The sequence below is a fragment of the Netta rufina genome, assembly GCF_964035555.1.
Source record: "Netta rufina genome assembly, chromosome: 2".
NCBI lineage: Eukaryota > Metazoa > Chordata > Aves > Anseriformes > Anatidae > Netta > Netta rufina.
The window spans coordinates 31,756,425-31,776,112 of record NC_140124.1 but is presented as its reverse complement, the minus strand read 5'-3'; the positions used below and the strand labels follow the sequence as shown (position 1 = coordinate 31,776,112).

Below are 19,688 nucleotides of genomic sequence, written 5' to 3'. Positions count from 1 at the left end.
CCTGATTTTAGGAGACTAAAGTTCTTGGTGCTATATGGCTTACAATGCTTATAGTGACTGTGAAGTGTTGCTTATGTCTAACGTTTTTAGAGAGTAGATTTACGAACAGTTTTTTTCTGTCTTTTAGACTTTGTGTCTGAATCTTTTTCAATGATTTTTGATCCCTATATGTATGTATGCTCTAGTTGCTTTATGAAAGAATAAAATGTCTTTTTTTTTTTTTTTTTTTTTTTGTACAATGGTTGCAGATTTAGTACTTCTGGTTTTGAGTGTGGATTATTGGTGCACGTATGTCACTTTTATTATGCTACCAATACTGACCGATCTATGGAATTTTTGTAGTAAGTCAGAAAAAAACAGAAACAGAAAAAAAACAAACCTTCATACTAAATGCTATTTGAAATTGTCCTCCAGTTAATATTTACTTATCTTCTACAGTAGCGTTCTGCATCTCTTTTTTTGTCACTGTTAATACAGCATTAGCTATTTTAGTTGAGCTTTTCAGTTGGAAGAGTAATCTGAAGATGTGGATTCTTTATAGGAAGCTCTTTTTCTCAAAGGCAGTCAGGAAGGCTTTCAGCACTGTCTCCCATAACATCCTCATAGACAAGCTCAGGAAGTGTGGGACGGATGAGTGGACAGTGAGGAGGATTGAGAATTGGCTGGATGGCAGAGCTCAGAGGGTTGTGCTCAGCAGCACAGAGTCTAGTTGGAGGCCTGAAGCTAGTGGTGTCCCCCAAGGGTCAGTACTAGGTCCAGTCCTGTTCAATTTATTCATCACTGACCTGGAGGATGAAATTCAGTGCACCCTCATCAAGTTTGCTGATGACACAAAACTGGGAGGAATGGCTGATACCCCGAGGGCTGTGCTGCCATTCAGAGGGACCTCAACAGGCTGGAGGATTGGGCCGCGAAGAACCTCACGAAGTTCAACAAGGGCCCTGCACCTAGTGAGGAATATCCCCAAGCACCAGTACAGGTTGGGGGCTGACCTGCTGGAGAGCAGCTCTGTGGAGAGGGACCTGTGAGTCCTGGTGGACAGAAGGCTGACCATGAGCCAGCAATGTACCCTTGTGGCGAAGAAGGCCAACGGTATCCTGGGGTGCATTCGGAAGAGAGTTGCTAGCCGGTCAAGGGAGATGAATCTGCCCCTCTACTCAGCCCTGGTGAAGCCACACCTGAAGTATTGTGCCCAGTTCTGGGCTCCCCAGTACAAGAGGGACATGAAGCTACTGGAGCAAGTCCAGAGGAGGGCTATGAAGGTGATCAGGGGGCAGGAGCACCTGTCATATGAGGACAGACTGAAAGAACTGGGCCCATTTATCCTGGAAAAGAGAAGACTGAGGGGAGACCTCATCAATGTGTATAAATATCTGAGGGGAGGGTGTCAAGAGGATGGAACCGGTCTCTTTTCAGTTTTTCCCAGTGACAGGACGGGAGGCAATGGGCACAAACCGAAGCACAGGAAGTTCCGGATGAATTTGAGGGGGCACTTCTCTACTGTGAGGGTGACAGAGCACTGGCACAGGTTGCCCAGAGAGGCTGTGGAGTCTCCTTCTCTGGAGATATTCAAAACCCACCTGGATGCCATCCTGTGCAACATGTGCTAGGTGACCGAGCTTGGCAGGTGGGTTGGACTAGATGACCTTCAGAAGTCCTTTCCAACCTCAACCATTCTGTGATTCTATGATTTTGGTGCTGTTTTTCTTTTGTTCTGTTTTGTTTTTCTTTAATTGAAAATAAATGTTCAAATGCTTTATTTTAAAGAAAAGGGTTACAATTCAGAGCACCAAAATGTGAATAAAGTAATGTGTAGAGTGCAGCAAGCTCTAGAGAACTTACAACACAGGATTTAGTACAGATATGTTTGCATGGATGTTGCTTGTTATATATATAATGAATGCTGTGCATTAAGGGGAAATTATGTAAGTTTGATGGAAGATTATTTACTTAGTATTGCAAATACATAAAACTTTCACTGGAGAAAAAGGAATGTGTAAGAATGGTCTAACCTTGTTGTTGGCTCTGGTTTGAGCAGAAGGTTGGACAAGATGAATTTTGGAGGACAAGACCCAAACATGAATCTTAAGCGCCTATAAGCATTCAGATTTTACCAACTAACCTTGCATATTCTATTTCTCTCTTTTTTTCTCTTTCTTTGTGGCTTTTTTTTTTTTTTCCCTCTGTTTTCCAAATGTGGTTTTGTGCATGCAATCCTCAAATTTCAGACTTCACTTTTTAAACTATTTTGGCAGTTTTAACCATTTAGCAATATATAATCATTCCATTCTGCACTGTTTTGGCATTTTTGATACTGTCAAGACAAAAATGTTTTGCAAATTCATAAATATATAGCTGGAATATTGTTTGAATATGAGTCAACTTTTTACATATTGAAGTAGTGTCAAACTGTTCCCTTGCCCTTAAAAGTACGTAGAACTTTGCAACAGCAAATACTTCCTTGTTAGTTGAAAACAGAAACGTTTTCTGGCCTTGTATTTCACCACCATTCACTGAATGTGAACTTGTTTGAATGAGAGATACTTAGGAGAAATCAAGTAGAATAGAAACACTGGGTGTATTGTTTATCATTTTTACGTTTATGTTTTTTTTGTTAATTCTATGTCCCAATACAGCCATAACTCACTCTGTTCTCTAGAGAAAATGGGGAAAAAAAAAAAAGAAAACTTTTTTTTTTTTCTTTGAACAGTAATGTAGGTTGTTGTGTTGTTATTTTCCAGAAAATAAAGGGGCTAATTGCAGGTTTCACCCGAAGTTTATAGAAGCACACCATATTAGTCCACTCAATGAAATACTGTCAACAAGTATTTCTTTCAGTATGTTGCTTGCTGCAAGTTGGCTCTGATGAAGTAATACCTGGAGTTAACTGCTCTAAGTTGCAAGTCCTTCTATAAAGCAATTTTTTACATCCTCATCAATTACTTTTCTAAGACTTGCCTGTCCAGTCGTGATGGTACCAAAGAGTAGTTCCTCTACAGGCATATATAATAACCTGAGATGTATAAAGAAACAAAAGGGATAGGGGGGACATCCTGTACAATTACTTGCCAGAGGCTGCACAGGAAGCTCATCATAAAGTATCAAGATGGAGTCTTACCCATAAATTATCTTGTGCTGCTGTTCTTCGTTGCCCTTTTACTGCCATTTGAGTTTTATTTCCTTCTGATCTGTTATTTTAGCAAACCTGCTTCTAAACAGTAAGCAGGAAGTAATGCAGGTCATTTTTTTTTTGTCGTTATTTACCATATAAAGAAATGTGGATATTAGATCTTGTGCACTACATAGATTAGAATCAAAAAGTTTTACAGATTTACTATTGGAAATAGTAAATCTGTAAAGTATCATGAGAAGCTATACTTAGAATCCAGCTCTACTTAAATCTGCAAAGTTAAAATTTCCTAATCTCTTTCAAGTGCATAGAAGAAATGAAACGTGAAGCCAGACCTATTAAGATTGACAGAAGACTGACAGGTGCAAATATAATTGATGAGCCTTTGCAACAGGTAAGTTATAACTAGGACTATTTAATTTATTATTTTTATTTTTCCAAGTATTGAATGTGTAATAGCTAAGTAGTTGTGAGACAAAAAGAAGTTGAGAAATTACAGTTGAGAGTGGTAAGTGAAAAACGTCCAGGATGGACTAGGATATTGGGCAATACTTGTCCGTTTTCTGTATCTTGCAGTTACTCAGCATAGCAGTAGTGAATTCACAGGAATCAATATGAGAGAGGTTTTAGCATGGGAGTTTTTATTGTTTCACTCCCAATTTTGTAATGGTAGAGTTCACTATGTGAACCTTTTAAGAAGACTACTGTTGCATTACTAGGCAGAAGAAGCTGTTTTGTATTTTGTTCTGTTTTGTTCATTAGTTTGTCTTTATTTTCCCTGTTCAATTTCAGGTAATCCAGTTTTCCCTGAGAGACTATGTGCAGTATTGGTATTACACACTAAGTGATGATGAATCGTTTCTTCTGGAAATCAGGCAGGCTCTTCAGTATGCACTTGTTCAGTTTTCTGCCAGGTAAGTTTATTTGTATTTTTATCAATACACTGACTAAACAAGTGGACAGTTATCTCTGTTGGTTGTATGGTAATAGCTAAACAATTTTTAATTTTTCTGTTGGTACAGTTCACTGTATTTTACAGAAAGAACATTAATGTACTTTAAGGTTATAATCCAAGAGAGCTGCAGTCTTGTTGATCCCTTAAGGAATAAAAGGAGGTGAAGTTTATAGTCATGGTCTTTTCAAAATAGTCTTTTCAAGATTTCGATCAATGCCTAAGATTAGCAAATAGTATTTTTCTGCAGTTTAGGCACTGAGCTGCATGAGTCATCACCTTTTTCTGTGCAGGTCTGTTTCATATAAACAGCAGAGCAATTCCCAAGACAAATCAGTTTGAAAACCTTAATTCAAATATCTGTATCAACTCAGGTAACTTTTAAAAAATGGTGTTGCTCCTCAATATGTAAGAGCAATGAGTATTTCCAGAGGGGTAGCAATCTGGGGAATTAAAATATTGATTTCATGTAATTTTTCTTTAAAGAATGAGCTTACATGGTTCAGAACAAATGGATAGTTTGTTAATTGTCCAATATATTTCAGTTGTTGCTTAATCAAGTAGCAGGAAATTTAGGAAATTGTTTATGTTCATCATGCCTGATTTCTCAGCCTAGGAAACCATGTGTACTTAGTAAAGAAGTATATGGGTATAAGCAATGATTTCAAGCATTCATCCCACTGTAGTGATCATCTGTTTTCTCTTGAGAAGCGGTTGTGGGTAACCTAAATAATAATAATAAACTTCTTAGCAAGTTTTCAAGTGTTGTCATCCCCTTCTTCTGACCTTGAAAATGTAGATTAGTGTGCTTTTCTGGCAAAAAAAGATCAAAGATATAGAGCTAGGTTTAATGCTAGGAGAAGTATGTGATAACAAAATCTTACTGACTGTTTCCTAGGTTTTCCATTATGTCATAAACTTGGAAATCAGAAAAGATAGGCTGAATAATACCATATGGGAAGCAATACTGTGCTTACCTGAAATTGATTTGGCTGTTCAGTTGCAATGTTTTTGTCTGTTTCATGAAGTTAATTTTGTTGAACGTTTTCAAACACTGGTTTTGTGTCAAAGCGGGACAAGTTATAACTAACTTATTTTTTTTTCCTCCGGTATTACAGCTCTTCAAAAATAGCCACTATTCCTGTGCAATTGTTTTTTCTTCCTGTACAAATCATATCACTTCCATTGACCTGCAGTAACTTATTATTATTATTGAGGGAAAATGATATAGTGCATTTAAAATGACTGCAATTGGTTATAGCTGTAATAGTCTTAGATTAGTTCCATAATCTCTAATTTCATCTAGTGTGTGAATTTCTATAGAGAACGAGTACTGCAGGTTTTTCTTTTTTCTTTTGGAGTTCCTCTTACGGAAGAATGCTGCAAGGCTGCCACCTAGTGTTTTTGTGTGATTTGTTTGTTGTGCGGGTTGTGGATCTGGATTGTCGATGATTAACGGGTTTTGAGACAGGCCTTTTGAGACAGCTTTGCTTAGGAAAGCATGGACAACACATCAGTATATCTGCATCTTTCTTAGACCAATAATTAAATGGTTTTATGCAAATCTAACGGTGACTATTTTCCAATACTGTGCACTGTTGATTTAGAGATTCATGCCAACTACTTCTCACATAAGCTATGGAATCAATTACTGATAATATTAGGTTGTTGGTAGTTTCAAATGAAACGTGTGTTTTCTTACTTGTGCATATCCTGCAAATTTGGAATAAAATGATTTTATGTGCCTTCCAAAATGACAGAAACTATGGGAGAAAAAGACCTGGGGAGCATTTAGGTTGTAGATGCTTGTAGACAGTTTGTGTGAGTTTTTTTATTTTATTATTATTATTTTCACGGATATTTTAAACTAATGATGAGAATCAGAATACAATACTGGATATCAGTGTTAACTTTTTAAAGTAATTCAAACATAAATAATGTGTAAATGTGAGTTTTAAAATGGTATTTCACAACGTTTGATTTGTTTTCAGTGAATAGATCAGGAGGCTTTTTTCTCTTTGTTTCTCCATGTTTACTATCACTCTGGCTCTTGGCAGGGAGAAGTAAGTAGAAATTTATAATTGCTTTTGGTATTCAGGATAAACTAATTAATTTGCATGTCACCCCTTTTCTGATAGGTCAAAGGAAACAGACTGGCAGCCTTATTTCACTACACGACTTGTTGATGACTTTGGCACTCATCTTCGAGTTTTCAGAAAAGCTCAGCAAAGAATAGCAGAGAAAGGTGATCAGATGAAAGGTAACATAATGATGGAAATATATTTTTACTTTGAGTATTAAGTTGGCAAGCATCTTACGTGTGTGAAATATTTGGCTTTTTTATTAATCGTTTACTCTCAAATTTCTGATCTTTACATAAAAATTTTTCTTTTATTTTCTTTTGTGTAGACCAAGCTGAGGAACTTGTAGATACATTCTTTGAGGTTGAAGTTGAAATGGAAAAAGAAGTCTGTCGTGACCTAGTCTGCACTTCTCCCAAAGATGAAGAAGGTCTTTCAATATTCTTCTGAAGCTATTTTAGTATAGCAGACTGAATTAAAATACTATGAAGTTACAAATATGAATAAATACTGAAGCCTTAGCATGTGACTTTCAAAGCATGATTATTTACAATGTCTTATTTCCTCTGATTTGTGCATATTAGTATTTTAAGTGTGTATATATGGAGCTATCCATCTTTTCATTACAAAAAAATACTTTCAAACTGTTTTCTGACAGGGAAGGGTGGCTTTGAAGATATTTGTTTTGCTTTTTTTTTTTTTTTTTGTTCGATATCTCATCCATTTTACCACTCCATAATCTTAATTTCATGGGAAATCAGTTTATTGGCAAAGTATGCAGGACGGAAAAACAATCTATATATGTTAATGAAAGAAAGTATATTGGAATTCCTTGTAATATGGCTCTTTTTTCTTGGCTTTATGACTCTGTAGAACTGCCTCAGTTTGATTTTATGTCAGTGCTGCTTATATTCAGTCTGAAAGGTGTAACTATAATGCTTGGACTATATAGCTGTATGTTTGAATTTTATTTTAAGGATTTATCAGTTGGTATTTATGTTATCAGGTAGGATGAAAAACAATATAATGCACAATTATGCTGAGAATTTTGTGTTTGTTTTTTGTTTTGTTCTCCCTCACTAGGATTCCTAAGGGATCTGTGTGAGGTTTTACTGTATATATTGCTACCTCCTGGAGACTTCCAGAACAAGATCATGCGATACTTTGTCAGGGTAAATAGTCATCCTAATTCTTTGCTTTAATGCCATAAGAATTTTTAAAGCTGCTCATTTTTTACTTTATTTTTTAATTGTTTTAAGTTAACATTAGATTATTTTAAGTGAACAATTTTGAAAAGTATTTAATAGCAGGGAACAGTTTGCCTGATATGTTTCCCAAGTTTTTTTCAGCTCTAGCAACACTAGAAAAGCATGTAAAAATGTATGTTGTTTTTCTTGAGGTATTAATATCTTCCCATTAAATGATAATTGCTATTACATGCTTTTTCTTTAGCATTGGTAACAGTGATTTTTAGATTGTCGCACTTAGTAATTTTATGAGTAAATACATTAAAGTGATTAATTATATTTTTTTTTTTCAGGAAATCCTCTCCCGAGGGATTCTTCTTCCATTAATAAACCAGCTCAGTGATCCTGATTATATTAATCAGTATGTCATATGGATGGTAAGATTTATCATGACTTCATATTTCCAGAATATTTTTATATAAGCCTTTACTTACGTTGTTCCCTGTGATCATGGCAGGTATTATTATTATCCTTAATTATTAATAATTTAACTGAATGGGAAGAAACTAAATCTTTACTTTGACATCTCTCTAAATAGACCTGCAGAAAAAAAGTATATACTAAAATAATGTAAATAGAGCATTTACATTTTAATTAATGTTATTGTCTGATAATGCAAGTTAAAACTTGCACTTAAAATTCATTGTCCCTTGTTATGTCACTAGTCAAGTTTTTTTTTTTTAACTTTCTGCAAGATCTCTGTACTTTTATTTGTGTATCTTACTCTTAATGTGTGCATTCAGTAACTATGCTGAAAACACCTCTGGATTTCAGACTAAAAATTCTTAACTTGAAATTGCTTCAGGTGTACATGTACAATGTTCCTTCAGTCTGGCCGCCTCTGTTTTATGTAAAAGTTTTCACGTTGCTTCTGCAGGAACGTGAAATGGAAAAATTACCGCTGCTCATGTGCACCAAGCATTTCAATTTTTGTTTCCCCTATCCTCCTACACATATTCTTTTTTTGTAACTTGTCCTCTTTCTTTATTTACTGAGCACTGCCCCCGACTGTATCCAAAGATAGAATTCTGAAGCTTTTATAAAGTTTTTCTGTTATGATGATGGCCCAAATATTACTTTTCATAATTTCTTTGAGATGGGGAAGTAAATACTCAGGGAATAAAAGGAAGAATAAACACTTCCAAAAATTTAGTACAAGCCTTACAGAATGAAGATGATTGCAGAAAATTAAGGTCAGGAGTTGATATGACTGAAATTCTAATTCATATGGGAACTTTTGACATAAAATCAGACTCAAATAAAAAAAAATATTATTGAGAATGAGATGTTTAATACTACATTTCTATGCGTACCATACATAGTCTGATACTATTTCTCTTAAAAACAAACAAACATAAAACTTTAATATTAGAAGTTAAATACAAGTTCTCTTTGTCATTATATTCATTAAAAAAATAATGTTTAAAGTTCTACTATTTGTACTGTTACTTTAGAAAAAAAAATATTTCTTAGAAGTTTTTCCATTAACTTAAACCAAAGGTATCTGCACTACATTCTCTTTTCTCTGTGCAGCTCATGTCAATGCACTTTGGTAGTGCAGACCAGGTGCAATGTTTCCATACCAAAATGAGCATTTATGAAAGATGGGTAATGTGATTTCAGCCACTCCTCTTTAGATACTAAAGGCAGCATTAGACTTCAGCCCTCTCCACCTGCATATGCATGCTGTAAAGCTGCCAGCCATCCTGAGATCCCCATGCTGCATTCATAAGGCAGTTTCCAATGATGTGAGCAGCGCAGCAGGCTTCCTGCACTTCCACAAATTCCTGAGAGTCCCTAGAGCAGGCTAGGTTCATCTTATGCCAATTCTAGGACTGCAATCCTGGATATGATAGTATGCATTAAAATAGCTTAATAGTATTTATAAGGGTATCAGAATTAGGGTTTCTGAGGGGATGTTAGTTCAGACATTTCCCAATTTTTATTCCACTAGGTTGTGGTTACATAGTAGAATGTTTTAATTGCTTTTGTAATTCTGTATCTTAAGAAACCCTTACATGGGGAACGCATACAGTTGCAGGGGCCCTTGGCAAAGTTGAAACCTTTTCAGTGTTCTGGTCAATTTCTGCCTACTTTTTTTTTTTTTTTTTTTTTTTTAAATGGGAGATGGGAAATAGCAGAAGAAGGTTAATGGGTTTGGGGCAGATCTTTAAGTACAATGACGCTTTCCAGGTGGCTTTGCTGTACCTCTTGAAAATGAGAGGAGTGAAACAGATTTGGACTGTATGCATGTTTCTTCTTTCTTGGTCCATTTATTCTACCAAGCATGATTCTTTTGCCCTGTTCCTTCTAATTTATCCCTACCTTGCCAACATTTTTATCGTGTCCTTGACGACCTTTATTTCATTCTTTTTTTTCCAATTCCTTTTTACATTCTTTACTGGTCCATCAATTTTAAAAAGCAGCTTTCCTTTGAGTCATGGAAAAAAGTGAAGCAGGTTACATTCAAGCTTTTACACTGTTTAATGGGAAGGCTCTGAATTGAATCCTGCTTTGAGCAGGACTTAGATGTCTGCCAGAGATAACTTCAAGCTGATTTTTTTTAATATTCTGATAACTTTTTTCTGTGTATTGGGAAAAAGCAGTCAGGTGCCTAGGTGATTGTATCCTAAAACTGGTTACAGAACAGCGGAATGAAGGGCATGTGAGGTTTGGGATCGTATTATGTAGTGCAGGAGGGAGTCATCTAGTGGTGCTGACTCTCACTTAGAGGCAGTTTGGTTGTGTTTGCAAGGCAGGGGTGCTCTGTGAGACAGAATGATAACCATGGACCCACAAATGTAGAGAGTAAAAATATGTAGATAGCTTACAGATGTCCAGTCTCATTTATCATTTGAACTTATGAAAAAATTGTGCTTCTCTCAGAGTTTATCTAATTTTGAAATATATAAAATTTTAGCACCAAAGGAAGATTTAGAAGCATCAAAATGTCTTCAAAATTCCACTTTGCAGTGTTGCACTGAAATAATTTATAATGTTAATGTTGTGCTTTCACCGGCTTTACATTATTCACACTGATTTTTTTTTTTCCAGATTCGTGATTCCAACTGTAACTATGAGGCCTTTATGAATATTATTAAATTAAGTGATAATATAGGAGAGTTGGAAGCAGTGAAAGATAAAGCAAGTGAAGAACTGCAATATCTTCGATCTCTAGATACAGCGGGAGATGGTTAGTACTGTATTATTTAACAAAATATTGAGTGTGTTTACCAGTGTGAACCCTGAAGAATATTCCAAAATTTCAGAAAATGCAAACTGATAAAATATAGTATAAAATAGTTCGTTGTTAAATTGTTTTATATATATGTATATATATAAAAGTGGTAAACCTTGGATGGTATGTGTTTAAAAATAGGTCTCTTACCATCTGGATTTTATTTTTGTAGGAAGGAATTAGCTAGTACCTATTTTTTTTTTCTTTTTTCTTTTTTTAATGTAGTTATAAATTAGTTAAATTAGTTATATGTATACTTCTGCTGAATTAAAACTTACAGTTAGTTCTAAATTTCAGTAATACTTTGGTTATTAATGGGTAGTCACTTAACAGTTAATCTGAAAATGGGAAGAGAAGAATTCTTGTTCATTTCTATTGGTAGAATAGTTAAACTGAAAAACTTTCTCTGCAAAGCTGACGTGTTTCGTATGTGGTGTCATTGCTCTGATTTTTTTTAAAGTAGGATCATAGAATCACAGAATGGTTTGGGTTGGAAGAGACCCTTATGTATCATCTAGTTCCAGCCCTCCTACCATGGTCAGGGACACCTTCCACTAGGCCAGGTTTCTTGAAGCCCCAGCCTGAATTTTAAGTATTTTATGAAAGTATTTTAAGTATTTCAGGACAAGAGTTTGCATACTCATCTGCATTACTTTTTTTTTTTTTTTTTTTTTTTTCAGATATCAACACTATAAAAAATCAAATAAACAGTTTATTATATGTTATTAAAGTATGTGATTCAAGAATTCAGAGGTTGCAGTCAGGAAAAGTAAGTATTTTAGAATGATTTTTGATTCTGAAAGAGTGATGTTGCAGATGACTTACCAGTTCAGTCTGGCTTTTTGCTTTTGGATTCCTGCTTTTTGAGACATGGCTTGAAGCATGCAATTACAGGCATACATTGTAAAACTCACTTTTTTTTTTGGATTTGCAATTTTAACATGGAGACATTTTCTAAAGGTTCACATGTTTAGAGAGTTTTAGATTCTGGATTTAGTAGTTTAGATATGCCATTACAAATTATATTATTCCCATATATTCAGTATAAGAGATGAACTGAAATGGTGTATAGATGGTAAATCTTTGTATTTCTACACCTATATTTAGTTCTTTTTTGCTGCTTCAGTGCATACCTATTGTGTCTCAAGTTTAGTCTCTGGCAAAGTTCTCTTGTTGATAAAGGTACCACTTGGTGATTATTTTGTGGTGCCTTATTACGTATTGTATTTTGTCATACTTGGAATATTTTATGAGAATTGGATGTCAAATTTCAGAACCTGATCTTGTTCTGCTTACTTGTTTGTTTTGTTTTGTATTTATTACAGAGTCGGTATGTTTGACTTTACCTAGTTTATTGACTCTCTTAATTGGACCTCAGTGTGGCTCTGTGATAATGTAATCTTGTGCATATTGACTGTTAAAATGTTTAAAATATTTTATGGTTGGACCCTGAAGTGCTACTGCAATACCAAGAAATGTCTAATTAGCAGAAGAAAGTTGGACAGAGATGAGTTTAAGTTGTGGTGACCTGCACCCCATCAAATTCTGATATTAATTAATCTCAGTTCATTTTCATTCTACCGTAACCAGTAGGGAGATATTTGGGGTTAATTTGACTTGTATATACATGTATTCATGTAACATTCATGAATGTTACATGAATGTGTTAAAAGCCAGCCCCTCATACAGCAGCAATCTTCCATGTTTGAATTATGAGAAGTAAAATAGTTACGAGAAGATGACCTTCTTATTAGTGACTGTAAAAATAATTAAGCTTTGAGAGGCTGCTTTATTGTCTACAACATAAATAAGTTTTTTATTATGTCTGATTTATGGTAACCTAATTTAAAAACAATGAACATGCTGAACTGTGTCTTACAGGAAATAGATACTGTGAAACTGGCAGCAAACTTTGGAAAACTTTGCACAGTCCCTCTGGACCATATTCTGGTAGACAATGTTGCACTACAATTTTTTATGGGTAAGTATTAATTTTTTTTCTGATTTTTCTGTTTAGAAAGACTATCCTAGCTCACAGGTTTGTTTACTTGTACCTAAGTATCTACTGAAAGCTATATGTAAGACAGAGGAAACACAAAACCTTTTTTGCAAATGGTTCTATAATTATCTGTTCAGAGCACCATACTTAGTGCTTCTGAATACTTCCACGAAGCTCATTTCAATACTAATCTCTCCTTAAGACTGATCTGCAATCGTTCTTGGTCTGTTAGTGAAGAAGTTTGTTCTGTTTAGAGAAGAATCATTGCAAGAATTGCTCAGTTTCATATTTGGAATGACTCTGAATCTTAATTGCTATTTTTTGCCTTTCACTGGCCTCAGCGAAACTAATGGAACTAATGACAAGACTGAAGTTAAATTACTGCTGTATTTTAAGTTCTCAGAGAACTCAGTAGCCTTGTAATCAATGTACTTTTTAACCATATAAAAAAGAAATTTGATAGATGGCTTAAAGGTTGTGTAATTCATATTTATTATTTTGTAGTGCTTGATGCTTTTCTCTAAATGAATAATGCTACTAATTGTCATTGCTGAGAGTGTCAATTGTCTTTTTTTGTTGCTGATAGTTCTTTTAATGTAGTAGATGTATGTGATTGATCAGAATTCCAGTTTGAATTTCCTCTCAACTCCTGTCATGCTGTACAAGCCTGTTATATCCACATGGTAGCGATCGATTCAGTTTTTACTTGTGCATTTTAAGATTAGCTGCTTAGTTCTAGACTCTGTTCCCATTTTTTTTTAATTATTATCACCAATATCATCTATATAGTAGTTTCTGTTTTTTTCACTCCAGATGACAACTATTCTAGATGTATAACCAGATCCTGGAGAACTTAGTTCACATCTTAGAGAATTTTTCCTTTAAGGTGTGAAATTATAACTATGCTTGTATGTTGCCTGTTTTCTGTGTTCGTGTAGATTACATGCAGCAGACTGGTGGCCAAGCACATCTGTTTTTCTGGATGACAGTGGAAGGATACAGGGTTACAGCACAGCAACAGCTGGAGGTACTTCAAAGCCGGCAAAAAGATGGAAAGCATCAAACTAATCAAACCAAGGGTCTATTAAGAGCAGCTGCGGTTGGAGTTTATGAGCAATATTTATCAGAAAAGGTAGGAATAATGTATTTCTAAATTGTTTGAAACTTTTTGTACAAATAGTTGTCTGGCTACATTAATGTGAAATGGATTTGATGTAGTAGTTTCTTTACAAACTAACACTTAAGGTGTTACCTGCATATCTTCTCTTTTGTTATGTCAAGCGGTCAAAGTTCTCCTTTTTTTGGCTATCTTATAAATGCATTGTATTCTAGAAAGTATGCTTTTGAGGGACAATATAGAGGAAAAACTAAAGAAAGTGTGAAGACAAAAAAGAAGATAAATTCCCATAGTGTATGTTTCCCTTTTTCCCTTCCTTTTACACTGCCTTCTCTCTCACCCTGCTGCCCCCATTTTCCCTAGATTAAGAAAAAATAAATAAATAAAAGAAATAAAACAAAAGCCATTTCATATGTGTACAAACACAGATTCAGGTTGGGCTTTGAAACAAAATAAATTCCTGTGCCTCTGCAAATACCTGTATATGTTGCACAAATATCACCCTGTTAAAAACCTTTTGATAGGCAAAGCTTTAATGTTCCCAATGAAGTGTTCAGTGGAATAAAACACTTGTCAACTTCTATGAACAAAGCATCTTTTTTCTGAATTTGTGTATGCATAAAAATCACTATTCAGCTCATTTTAGAAGCTTCCCTCAGCAAATTATCCCTCAAATCTGTTGTAATGTTTCCCTTTCTGCATCTTTTCTTTCACTTTGTTTTTTCACCTCAATAGAATATCAGCAGGGTCTTCTATGGACTATCCAGAGCTTGCTCTACTGTTTTTGTGAGCTCACTGAACACATACCAGTTCAAAGTCAGAAGTTCCTAATCCCAGAGTTGATTCTAAAGCCAACAAACTTGGCCTCTCAGGTGTGCTAAATAGATCAAGTGAGCAGCTAGCTATGTTGGGTCTGGTTCAGTGTTGGCTTCTGTGTCTGTTGCAGAAAATGAGAAAGTATGTGAGCTTGGGCCTACCTGAATGAATGCTCAGTAGGCACTAGTGTGAAATGTGTCATATCAAAGGACGACTGTGAATCTGATGGATGCTAATACGTTGTCTCTTCTGGTAGCTGTAATACAGTCTGTATAAGAAGCTACTGTGCTTACTGTTCCTAGTAGTCTGCAGGAATTAGTAGAACTGGCAAGCTGTTAGTTTTTCCTTAGACTCTTTAGGACTTCATCCATTTACTTTTTTTTTTTTTTTTTTTTCTCTGGGTTGTTCTTCATTTCTGAATCTGGATCTTTCTGATCATGAATAAATAGAACTTGTGTTTAAGTCTGAGTAAATCTAGTTGGGATATTGCTTTGAACAATTGGGATGCACAGCTGGGATGTGCATAAATTGGTTTTTGAAATGTTTGTTAGTACTCTTAAAGTTCTGAGTTTCAACACACAGTCCGAATTTCATCTTTTTTTAATTCTGACTCCTGTTTTGTGTTCTAGACAGTTCATGACCTGGATATACTCATCAAGCAGAAATGCATTTTGCCTAGAGAATTGCAGAATTGCATTGGATTTTATTTGGGGGGGAAAAAATGCTTATTTTTATTCTGTGAAAGTTGATTTAGATCTCTTGACAGGCATCTCCAAGAGTTAATATTGATGACAACTTAGTAGCAAAACTGGCAGAAACACTGAACCATGAGGATCCAACACCTGAAATCTTTGATGACATTCAAAGAAAGGTATACTCTATTTATCCTGTATTTCATAGGAGTTGTTAAGGCTATAATGCATTAAACTTCACTACAGCCATTCAAGAGGATCAAGAAACTCAACGTCATCAGAAACCTAAAACCTGTTTAACTACTTTCATATTCTATAAAATAATATTCTAAATTGTCATCTTTTGCTTGGCCTTATGTAGCCTGTGATTTTCAAAGTAATGGGCGGGTTAAAAATTATGGGTTGATTTGTGTTTATGCACCACTCTAAGAAAATGTGCCTATGCAGAATAATGGCTAAGTGGTACAATTTTGGTCTGCTTTGAAAAAGCTTTCTTTTTCAAAGGGGGTATAAGTGTATTACTGTATTTAGTTTTATTTCTTTTAAGAAATTTGACTGCTCTGTTTCTGCCAGGCTGCACAGTTTAACACTCAGAAACAGCAGCAAGTATTGAAGATAAAATCTTATCAATACCTTCATGCACTGACTTTATCACTCAAGTCTAATATATATAGATATTAACAAGTAAATAATTGATGTTCTTTCAGTAAATTACATATCCAGTCTTGAGAGGTTTTTACGATTTTTAGGTCATTAACTTCATATACTCATTTCTATTAAAAATTAACGATATGAGCTGTAGAACTTAGAATCACTTTGTACTTCATTTAATAATAATGAAAACGTTGTTAAAACTACATTGCTCAAAGTAGATTATTATAAGGGCCTTGCATGTGGTATCTGCTGAAGAGAACGTAAAATTTTCATGTAATACAAAATTGACATCCTCAAACCCGCATGATTTTTTTTTGGCATTCTTACCAGGTGATTGGACTTGTACAAATTTGTTCCTACCATGCACAAATATTTCTGTATATGTGTATATATATATACATTGAGTGCTGCAAAGTACTGCTTAAAAAATAGCGAGTGAAGATCATAGTCACTGAAGACAATTTTGTAGGGGATTAAGATATCATGTTCTATGTATTTCTCCTTTTGAAATTCATATGTACTTAAATTGCTAGTTATCTTCATGATAAAGGTTGTTTTTGTAACTGGTTGGGTAGGTAGTTGGGGGATTGGATATCATGACACTGAAAAAAAAAAAACATGTCAATATAGCAGGAAAGCAGTATGTTACTGTTCAGGCTACACAGACAAATTTTTGAGATGATGTGATTAAATATTTGTGATGTAGATTAAATCTTTGTGATTACACAGTGTTGGCTGAACTGGAAATCTTCAGGAAAGTAATGTGTTATGCCTTTCCTGTATTATTGATGAAAGCTTGTCTAATTAAAAATATATATATAAAATACATATATATATTTCTAATGTTATTTTTATTTCAATAAGGTTTACGAATTGATGCTGCGAGATGAAAGATTCTATCCTTCATTCAAACAGAATGTATTGTATGTGCGCATGTTAGCTGAGCTGGATATGCTGAAGGATCCTAGTTTCAGAGGATCAGATGACGGGGAAGGAGGTGAGCTGTCTACCTGTAAGGGAGATTTTCTGGGTGTATTCTTTTTTCTCCTTTAAAATCAAATGAAGAACATTGTCCACACTGTTTTTGATAAAATCAAAAGGTTTGTACAGGATTTTAAATTAGTGTTGTTTTTTTTTTTGGTTTGTGTTTTTATGTAAATTGTTCTGGGAGTTAAACAAGTTTTTCTTAACTTTATTAACTTTGTGTAATTTTTTTTTTCCAAGTTTTAGTCATGAGTGTGTCACTAAAATAAGTGTGCAACTCTTTCACTTGCAATTTTCTCAAAAAAAATTTTTATATTCTTCACCGGGAAATAGAAATAAGAAGTACATAGGAGATGTGGATTTTTAAAGCTTTCTGGAAAACTGAAAGTCAGTGAAGTCTTTTTGTTGTTAAGAATCAAGCTTGAAACTTCAAGATGTGTGGTTGTGATGTTGTTCTCTATCATCTCCCCGCCCCCTTGGAACTAAGGAGCCTTCACTTTTGGAAGTTTCATTTTATACATTTTTCTCCATGATTTTTTATCAGCTCCTCTGAAATTTCTTATTTTAAGAACTTTCCTTCTTTTTTACTCACTTAAAGTAACATTGTGCATCAAGAGTAATTTTAACACAGAACCCTTTATAAATGTTTATTTCCTCTTTAAAGCACAGTTATATATGAACTTAATTATTCTTAATAACAATTTAGAAGATGGAAGGAGGATTGTGTTCTTTACTACGCTCTAGCGATACGTTTTGTTAACACCTGAAGAATTAGAACTGTGAAGATCAGCTTTGTTCTTCTCACTTAAATTACTTTCAATATAATGTGTATTTACTACACCATATTCTTTAAGTTTTGAAACAGTCCTGTTAATGGAACTGCCTCTGCAAAACCTACATTAATATACAAAATATCTAATAACACTTCTACAACCTGCTTTATTTGTTCCCAAGTTATTCTTATCTGCTTGTTCTTTTGCCTTCTTTTTGTTTAGTGGTTTTATTCTCTGTAGTTATTTTAAGCAACTTTTGTGAATATAACTATTAATTTTCATGTGTTAGTTTTGTTCCATAATGTTTAATTTCTTCCTGTAATGTTGGGATTTTTTTGGTCTTCTAAGTTCTTTAACAAATCCCAGAGAACTCTGACAAAATCTGTCTTGGATCAGATACAGGTCAGGTTATTCACAAATTAATACCTTTGAATGTGTAATTTAATGAAGTAGCTAATATATTGGATGCAGTCCTGCTACTAGAAACAAGAAGCTGTATAAATTGTATAACGGAATAAAAAACTAATTCACTCTAAGAGTGAGTAGGGATGAAAGGATGAAAGCAGATTTTCCCTGCATCTGTCCATCAGAGAGCATGGGAATTTTATTTATTTATTTATTTATTTTTTGAGATTAGGCAAACTGCATGATGAATTAAAGAAAACATACATGCTGCCTGGTAGTATTTTGGAATTTGCTGCTAGCATCATTTACCAGCATTTGGTTGCTTGCTAGTAATCTTAAGTGCACTGCTGACAACACAAACCACTATCTTTAGCTATTTTTTGTCCTGTTAGGGTGAGAGTGATAGAAATACTAGCTCTATTTCACTTTGAGAATGTTAACATGGCTTGTCCTTTCTATCCATATTATCCTGGAAGGGGAGAAGAGTTTTTCTTTAAGTTTGTTGTTGTTAAGGTCAGGTATCCTCATTTTCTCAAAAGTTTCTGTGTCTTTTTAGTATGCTGTCTGTTTTTATTAGACATAGTGGACAAAACAGAGAATGCATCCTTTCTGAGCAAATTATTTAGCAGTCTTATGTTAATTAAATTGTTTTTGTATATCTTGTTACTACAGTTAGCTTAACTCTTGACCTTTTTTTGTTCTATTTCCTTAAGCACTCTCAAGTCTTAGTGCTTTTTCTTATGAACACTTTTGGGTCAAATTGCTACCAGGTTACAGTGCGTATTGAATCGAAGTACGTTTTTTTTTTTTTTCTATTTTAAAAATCAGTTCAATTGAAGAACATTTTAATATCCAGCATGAATTATTACTGTTTTTTAAATCTGATTTCTAACAAAGCTAGGAACCATTTTGTCACTCCAGACTTCTTTTTAGTGGCGGTAGGGAGTATTTGAGTGTAGTGTGGTCCCAAAGAAGTCAGCAACTAAAATAGTTTTTTCATTAACTGAAACATCAATCTGATGGAAAACGTTCAGCTATTACACTGACTCCTTAGTGAAGCAATTTCATGTGGTGATACAAGCTTAAAGTGAAAAAGAAACACTCCAGAGAACATTTATTTCATATCTATAGTTGTATAAACTTCCATACATCTCCATTTAGATGTCATTTTGGGAAACTGAAGGTATTTATATGTCAGGTACAACTGTTGTACACTTGTTTAATTTTCCGTAAGGTTTTGGCTTCACATTTTTATTTTTTCTATATGGGCCCTGTATTGGAGAAAATTTTCTAACCTGTTTTCACTTTTTTTTTCTCCCCTTCCTCACTGTTCCTAGAATCCTTTAATGGGTCTCCTACTGGCAGCATAAATCTGGTACGTACTTTTTTTCCTCTTCCCAATAGTAGAGAAAGTGTTATAAAATAGTTTAAATTATGTTACTATTAGGGGGGTTACTTTGTTGCAGTTTGTTTTCTGAAAAAATTTGCCTTGCTCTTGAATCAAATTGAAAGACACATAAGGGATCACTTAATCCATAAGATAAAACTGTCCTCTTTGTACTTTTCCCTGGATTTAATGAATTTCTTACATAGTTTCTCA

General features: G+C 34.4%; 1 protein-coding gene across 3 annotated transcripts in view; it reads left to right on the top strand.

Annotated features, from left to right (window-relative positions):
* The window catches only part of SNX13 (sorting nexin 13), a 67,424-nt gene that overhangs the window by 27,154 nt on the left and 20,582 nt on the right, over positions 1–19,688 (top strand). For all 3 annotated transcript variants that reach the window (XR_014619358.1, XM_084306844.1, XM_084306843.1), the window contains exons 4-16: positions 3,435–3,524; positions 3,923–4,044; positions 6,221–6,342; positions 6,492–6,593; positions 7,247–7,335; positions 7,704–7,787; positions 10,465–10,603; positions 11,329–11,417; positions 12,530–12,629; positions 13,586–13,779; positions 15,347–15,451; positions 16,791–16,923; positions 19,426–19,463. Coding sequence is in view for 2 of the 3 variants with exons in the window: in XM_084306844.1 (XP_084162970.1) it covers positions 3,435–3,524; positions 3,923–4,044; positions 6,221–6,342; positions 6,492–6,593; positions 7,247–7,335; positions 7,704–7,787; positions 10,465–10,603; positions 11,329–11,417; positions 12,530–12,629; positions 13,586–13,779; positions 15,347–15,451; positions 16,791–16,923; positions 19,426–19,463 (1,407 nt within the window). In the remaining variant the exon portion in view is untranslated. The remainder of the gene's footprint in view (positions 1–3,434; positions 3,525–3,922; positions 4,045–6,220; positions 6,343–6,491; positions 6,594–7,246; positions 7,336–7,703; positions 7,788–10,464; positions 10,604–11,328; positions 11,418–12,529; positions 12,630–13,585; positions 13,780–15,346; positions 15,452–16,790; positions 16,924–19,425; positions 19,464–19,688) is intronic.